This window comes from Limulus polyphemus, unplaced genomic scaffold (genome assembly GCF_000517525.1).
Source record: "Limulus polyphemus unplaced genomic scaffold, Limulus_polyphemus-2.1.2 Scaffold403, whole genome shotgun sequence".
NCBI lineage: Eukaryota > Metazoa > Arthropoda > Merostomata > Xiphosura > Limulidae > Limulus > Limulus polyphemus.
In genome coordinates, this window is record NW_013666013.1 from 172,228 (window position 1) to 180,616 (window position 8,389).

Sequence of the window (8,389 nt, forward strand, 5' to 3'; positions counted from 1 at the left end):
GTGAAATTTGAAAATTTTCTTATATATAAAGATATTTTTAATTTTAAAATGAAAATTACTTTGCATGTTGAATACGTAACATGTGAAAAGGGAAAAAATGGTATGAGAAAAATATTGCTTAAGAAACCTTAAGAAATAATACAAAAAATTTATTTTGTGTGTATGAAAGCATTGTAATGTTAACTAATAATCTGCCGAATTTCGTAAACATACGCTTACTAATTTAAATGTTATAGCATGAAAACTATAACAAGCACAAAATGGGCTATGCCCACCACGGGTACCGTATCCCGATTTTTATAATTAATAAAAGAAAGAAATGTTCTCTCTTTTATTAATTATATGCTGTAAATTCATAAAATTGGTCAACGCGTCATTTAATTGTATTGAAATAAATCGACCGATGATATAAAGTACTACTAAAAAAACTGGATCTTATAAATACGTGTAAGTTTAACTTATGTGAAACTGCTAACAGCAAAAAAATGAATAAATAAGAATATTTTACCCTTTCTAATATATATACTGTGTATCTTTAAAATTGTTCAACGTGTCGTTTAGTTGTATTGAAATAAGTAAACCGACAGAGGGGGAAAAGTCGGAGGTATGTGGATTTTTGGTTTGTTATTGGTACCATTGAAAAGTTGTTGTTTGTTACTCTTAATAGTCATTGATATAATATGTAATAAGTGAATTATGTATTCTTCTATCCTAGTTGACTTTTTTTTTAATTTTTCGTTTACTACTTATTTGGCTGACTTGTATGAGGCGGATTGTGTTTAGTGTGTACTGTAGACTGAGTGATCCTGATAACATTGCTGCTAGTGCTACTTTGTTGTGCCTAACTTACCCAGGTTAAATTTTATTATAACGGTAAATGTAGTAAATTATATACCAAATAATGATTTCAAACTGGATAATAATACTTGTAATTACAGAAACAGTGATACCATTTATCACAATGTCAGTTTTATTGTCACCATTTATCCGTGACATGGTACCAACAATTTAAGTTGATAGTGATACTCAATGATAGTGTTAGGCTAACTGATAGTAATGCTACCTACTACTAAAACTTAATAGTACTGTAGTACATGTAATTTTTTACATTGGATTAGAACATTAAACAACAGAAAGGTATAGAACACGACCTACTCAACATCTTATTTTCCCTGATCTGAACTGAAAATTTAATATTAACTTTTCATAAAAGTTATCGATTAAGGCTTTGGAAATATATAGGTTAAATGTTTAAAAGCAAACTGCTTTTGTAAGGAAATTGTTTCCAGGTTATAACTGATAATTTTAACTCAAAAAAAACAGCCCTGAATTTATATTAGCAATACTGCATCCAAATGTGTATATAATCAACCTGTTGGTCCATCTAGGCCATTCCATCTACCAAACTAAACTTCAAAATAAAAATAAGACACTTGTAGCTAGTCCTCATAGTATGAATGTTTATCGAGCCATTTCTTATTAAACTTCCTTAAATTAACTGTATCCTCCACATCTGAAAGTAATGCATTCCAAAGTCCAACCACCCTGTTACTGTTATAAAAATAAAGCTGTCTAAGCTGAAAATGGCTCATACCCTGCCAAAATTTATATTTGTCTCTTAGTACTATTGTTTTCTCCATTAAATATGAAGAAAGATGATGCATTATCACTATCAATCCCCTTAACAATCTCAAAGTTAAACAATTCAGTGAGATTCCCTCTAATTCTTCTTTTTTCAAGGGAAAACAATTTCAGAGATCTTAACCTGTTCTCATATGACAACCTTTCCATCCCAAGTATCATCCTAGTAGCCCTCCTCTAAGTGCTTTCTAACAGTTCAATGTCCTTCCTAAGGTAAGGAGCCCAAGACTGAACACAGTATTCCAAATGTGGCCTAACCAATGACATGTATACACACAATGAAATTATGTATTCTTTAGACTTGTATTCAGTATTTCTTTAGATAGAACCTAAAATAAGGTAAGCAAGCACCATTGTTAATTTCATTGATGGATTTTTTGATGAAAATGTTCATCACTGAGGTGTTTTATGTTTTCATCAACAATGAGTGGAATGATCATATGACCCTACAAAATGATTAGAATTACTGAATCTAGACAAAATTATCTTTTCGAAAAATATGTTTGTGAAAATGAATGATTTGTGGAAACAAAAAAGTAGATAGTGGAATGAATGGGGAGGTGGTTAGTACAAATTGAGCTTAGCTGAAGATACTGAAAACTATTCTAAAAGGGTATGTTCATTGTTTGAGCATTTATGTATGTTGTTTATACACTTCAGTAAGGAACTGAGGGTAAGTTACTTGGTATTTCAATAGTAATTTGCAGTCTTAAATACTTTCAGTTCTTAACATTAAAGGCTTGAAATTAAGTCCAAAATATGAGGATCATTCAAATATGAGGATCATTTAAGGGAACTAAATAATAATTCTTTGGAGTGCATATCAGTATATTCTTGTCTTTTTTTTTTTGTATTGTCTCTTTCTGGTCAACCTGCTCCTTGCTTAAACTGTTTCAATATGTAGACTTCCTTTACTTTTCATAAATATAATATACAGAGAGACAAGCATATGTGGATTAAAAGATAACGTAACTATCTAATTCAATGAATTAGGACTTGACTAAATCTTTTGACTATTTTCATTGACTACACGAAGAGTATGATAAAATTTATTGATTAAATCTGTACTAAATTTCTTTAGATTTTTGGCAACAAGACTGAATAAAACAAAAAATTGCAGATGAGATTAACATATCAAGCATATGAACACTTTATATGTGTCTTTACTGTACAATGGGACAATAAAGTTATCACACGCCACTTCACTTGTTAGAGGTAAAGAAAAATAAGATTATAAGATTAGAATTAGTCATTATTTTGTGCAAAATAATATTCTAGTGCAAAGTGAGCCAAAAATTCATTATTTTGAGTTGGCAGAATGCGAATGTTACACTTATTTTCCTTAATTATGATACTAATAGATTAAATTGAACAAACATGAATTAATCAAAAATAATAATGGCAATATTTTGATTACTTGGGTATTTGGAATGATCAAAAGCAGTAATAATTGGAAACACTACTTTTGATTATTTATTTTCATAAAACTAATTAATTGAATCGTAATTTTAGTAATCAATAATTTAAATTGTTAATCACTGTAATCTGTGTTCATAGGTAAATGATTATATCAAGTTTGCCCAGTTCTAATCTGGACTTAAAAAAAGGGTGTGAATTTGGTGTATTTAGATTTTCAAAAAGCTTTTGATAAAATGCTGTGCAAAAGATTATCTTAAAAAATCACATCCTTAAGGGTTGGAGAAAGACCAGTTACTTCAGTTCTAGGGTGGTTGATGGGAGAAATTAAAAGTTTATTATTAATAGAGTCCAGCCAAATTGAACTCTTGTTATTAGTGGATTATCTGAGGGGTGTCTTCATGAGCCTTTGCTTTTTCTTATTTATGTTAATAATATTTATAGGGGCATAATTAATACATTAGTGAACTTTGCTTGTGGTTATATTAAACTCTGTTATCTCTAGCTATATTGAGAATGTTAAAACATCACAGAAAGACTTGGATCAGTTAGTAAATTGGACAAATATTTTGCAACTGACCATAAGCACTTTGGTTATTATAATTTGGATTACATGTTTAAAGTAGATGGGGGACTAACTCAATAGTGTGACTGGAGAAAAAGTTTTGACATATTGGTTTGGATGACCATACGTCCCCTGGATTTTCAAAGACAATTATTGGATGACAATTGTTTTTCAAAAAAATAAATAGTCCCAAAAGTGTCCTAGGCTTGAAAAAAATCATCCCTTAAATACCCATACATTTCATTTCCTATATATAATATGAAGAAATAAATATTCACCAAATTTTTGTCCTTATAATTTTAAGCTTAAGTATAGCATCATCATGTGATGATACTGGTGCAGTTGCCAGAACCTTGAATATATCTTCTTTTTTCTTTTTTTTAAGAGTGTGATGATATAATATTTAAGGCATAAGATACGGTATTGAGTATTTGAGTTAATGGTTAGTGGGTGAAAATGGTTTTGTGAAAGAAGTGTAAATGTTGCTTGCATGTGGAATTATGATGAGTACAGGTACAAATTTTCATACAAGTGTTCCTGTATTTGGCTTAGAAAATATGGTCACCTTAATATTGGTGAATAAGTCACTCAATCCATCAAAGTTGTGCTCTGTTACTAGTAAGAAAACTAGTAGAATTTTAGGGTGTGTTTATAGACATTTTGACTGTAGGATTAATGAAGTTTGCTGCTCTTGTGAATATTTTTAGTAAAAAGTATGTTTCCCTAAAGCATTTGTAATAATGCTTGGAGATGGCTTGAATGGGTAATGAAGAAAAACTTTAATATAAGTTTAATAACAGCAAATGTACAACGTTCCAACAAGGTTTTGTCATCATCAGGTACCATATGCAAGCCATCTCCAATCATTATTAATCTTAAAGTGGGTTCCTCGTCATCGAATTTGAAAGCGGTTGTAAATTATGACTAGGTTTTATGAAATTAGCTGCTTCATAACAATTCATTTTGTCCAAGGTGCATTCACTCTCAAGCATTTTCATAAAATCTTACTATAAACCTTTATTTATTGGTATAGGTAAACCATATTTGGTCAATTCATCTGCTTTAGGAATGGAATTAAAATCCTTGAAAAAGCTTTCTATTCCAGAAGCACAAGAATGTTCTTATACACCATTTTACTGGTAAGTTTTAACATTAAATAATAATAATAAATAATCAAAGCTTAATTTAGAAGGATTTTGAAATCATTAATTGGCAAACAAAACTAATTTCTGTATAGAAATCTTGTAAAGGTTTGAATCAAAATATTATTTTTCCTCTTTCTTCTGTGTAGCTGGAAATATCGAGTAAATAAAAAAAATAATATATATATATATATATATATATAATTGAAAACAGTAAAGCATTTTTAAAGGTGAAACATTTAAAAAATATTCAGTTACTTGAATTCTATGAATTTCGTTCCTTTATCAATAGATTTAACTGTTTGGTCTCAAACTTGCTTAGATAAGCATTTAGATATACTATTAAAAAATCTGTACTACTTTAACATGATCTCATTGATAGTGTATGCAACAAACTGTGAAAGCTTGGAATAGTTCAGTTCATCGTCAGTTGTGAATTTTTGTTATAATAATGGAAATTAAATCTGAGTTAGTTTTTTTTTTTTTAATGTGAAGATGTATGTATTTAACACAAACAATATTTATATGTACTTTAACTGTGAGAGAGAATTTTTTCCTTCCCGTCAGTATTGTCTTGTATTATAATTAAGATAAATATAAGTTGTGAAGATTATTTTAAAATATTTCATAGTTCAGATGTTTAAATTATTATTGGTAGAACTTAGTCTACAAACTGAGAAAGTATTCCATACTAGAGGCTACATTATCATTTTCATAATTTCTTTGGTTGTTTTGTAGGATGCAGGGTCGTCTTCAATGGATCAAATAGCCTTTCCTTTGTTCTTCTATAGCTAGAGATCAGATATATTGTGAAGTTATGCCTGGACAGAAATTTGTACTTGTACTGTTTTTGTTGTACTAAACACAGGTCTATCTTGCTACTTCCATTTTGTAATATAGTGTGTATACTTTGACATCCAGTTTCCACTTTTAATCAAAAGATTATGTATTTCATCTAAAATTTTTTTTATTATACTGATTTTAAGTAAGGATATTTTATGATCAAGTTTAGTTAATAAAGTAATTTCCATCTTTAAGGACTCTTAACACAATTTTTGAACTAGATTACATTATCCATTTTGGCCTGATCAGTCTACTAATGTTTGTACCTCCTCTCTAAATAATCCAGACTTTCATTAGGACCAACTATCTCTGTCTTGGTTTCCTATAATTCTTTGACTTCACCTAGAGGATTTTCTTCATCCATGGTACATTCTTATCTACAACAGTTTACACAATAATCTTTCATCTCAAAGAAAATAGTTGGTATCGGGTTCTCCAGATGAGCCACAGTGTTCTACATATAGTTATTTGTTTTTCTTGTCATTCTTCTTTTGAAATTTCTTAATACATTTAGAAAATTTATTGATCTGGAATATCTGTTCTGGCCTTCTTTTTTTTTTTCTATATCCTTTCAGTTTGGATGCCTTTTTTTGTCAACTTACTTTTTTCTCTTTATCCTTCCAGATTGGATGCCTTTTTTTGTCAACTTACTTTTTTCTCTTTATCCTTCCAGATTGGATGCCTCTTTTGTCTACTTCTTTTTCTAATTATGCTTTCAAATTTTGGATGCCTTTTTTCTGTCTACTTATTTCTTTTTATTCTTCCAGGTTGGATGCTTTTTTGTCTACTTATTTTCAAATATTTATTATTTAACCTCTTGGGATTTAGAATTATGAAGTTGCTCATAAGTCATTTAATGAAGAACCTTGTTGTTGTCTTCTTATATGCCATAGACATATTATGCCCTTATTCTTACTAACCTTTTCTTCCAAAAAATAAAGTTAACTTTTTTTTTACTTAAGTTTGATTTTTGTCCAAATCAGTTGTTACACCTTACCAGGATAAATCACTATTGTTTATTGCATGAAGAATCTTTTCAGGACTTTTATCATTCTTTTAAATTATGTCATCAGTTGTTGTATTTTCTTACCCTTAGACGTTGGTCTAAACAGCTTAATTGAAGTTAATTCACATTTGTGACAGAGGTTGAGCATGTTTTTGATTAAATGCAACATTTTAGTATGATTCTTGTTACAATTGCAAGGTGTCTCTTGAGAAGTGTTATGTGTTGTTTCATATGTATGAACTAAATTAAATATTTTCATTTTTTTTATGTGTACCACATTTAGACATTCTTCTGCTTAACAACTTTTCATATGCTTCTATTGCAGTTGGCTTGGTAACAGTAATTACTCTTAACATTTTGGCTTTCTTTGGTACTTTTATCTTTAGTTCTGTCTGCATCATGTATTAGTGCTTAAACACTACACCCAATTCTTGATTGTGTTGGGTACTGATTTTTATTGATGTTTAATAATATGCCTAATGTATAATACTAGATATTTCATGCCTAATGTTCTCATTTGTGTAGAGATTTAATTTATTTCTAAATGTATCCCAATGCATCATTGAATAAAATTTTCCTCAAGAAGCATCCCTCTTTTGACAATCTTTTCTATAAACCTGGCCTTTTCAAAAATACTAATTTAGTTGCTACTTGAAACTCGTATTAATATCTTAATAGGTGGTATTAATATCCTTCTCATCATCAGTCGACAAATAGTAAAAACTTTGTAGAATAATATGTCAAGTTATAGCTTTCTTTTTCTTCCAGACATAAACATGTGTATCATCATTTGATTTGTGTGAATCTACATATTACTAGTATCAAGTAAAGTTTAAAGGTCAAAACATACTCTTGGATTTTTACACCGAAGTACAATTAAGACTTTTCAGTTTAGTTAGAAATATTACTTGTAGTATAATACTAGACAAATCCACCAACTTTCTGTTACTGATTGAATTTCAGGATCTCCTAAGAGACCTTTCCTATATATCAAACAATTTTTATTGTAACTATACTTATTGATAATACACATGTAATATTTTTTTTTTTTTTCAGTGAGGAAAATGTTTGGAAACTTTGTGAATATGTGAAAAATGAGCAACCTGACCTACTCCAGTATTGTTATGTGGTGTTCATTTCAAATGAAAACAAAACAGTAAGACTTCACAGAAGTTATTATTTCATTAAAAATTTACTTAACTTGAAAGATATTAAGAGTAATGTTGCTGTGTTTGTTTTGTTTTGTTTTTTTGGTGTATGTGACCAAAACTGTTTTGACTAAACAAAACATGATTTCTTCAGTAGTTAACAACAGTAATATTTGACAAATCAAAACTAGTAAGACTTAGAAACCATTTTAATGGTGAAATGTGTGAGATATTGCAGATGTATGAGGTGTTTATACACAAATTAATAAACACTTTAATATTGTTGTACCTGCTATCTTTCTTAACATGTACTAGATTGACTGTTCTATACACCTGGCTGTTAGGATAGTAATTTATGATACAGAGTGTATCATTGACAAAAATTTAAATAGCTGCATTATCTGCCAATGTCTAAATTCTATGTTTTTTTATAAGCTTATTCCTAACCCATAAGAACTTTAAAAAACAGTTGGTAAATTTTTTTTTTTTTTAAAGCTGGTTTTCATTTATGACTGCCTTCCAATGTTTTCTTGATCTTCTGAATGTTTTCTCCTAGCTTGATGTATTTTTTATTACTTTTGGGGTAGTAATAATCAAGAGGCCTTGTTATTTTGCCTGCTTCTTCTTT

At 29.3% G+C, this 8,389-nt stretch overlaps 1 protein-coding gene across 7 annotated transcripts in view; it reads left to right on the forward strand.

Annotated features, from left to right (window-relative positions):
• The first annotated feature begins 407 nt into the window (after positions 1-407).
• LOC106458005 (protein N-terminal glutamine amidohydrolase-like) overlaps positions 408-8,389 on the forward strand; it is a 22,318-nt gene continuing 14,336 nt past the window's right edge. Inside the window, exons 1-3 of one of the 7 annotated variants that reach the window (XM_022384122.1) lie at positions 408-447; positions 4,656-4,761; positions 7,670-7,769. In XM_022384122.1, the coding sequence (XP_022239830.1) occupies positions 4,691-4,761; positions 7,670-7,769 (171 nt within the window). In that variant the 5' untranslated portion in view covers positions 408-447; positions 4,656-4,690. The other 6 variants (XM_013917452.2, XM_013917453.2, XM_022384121.1 and 3 more) reach the window with 6 other exon arrangements.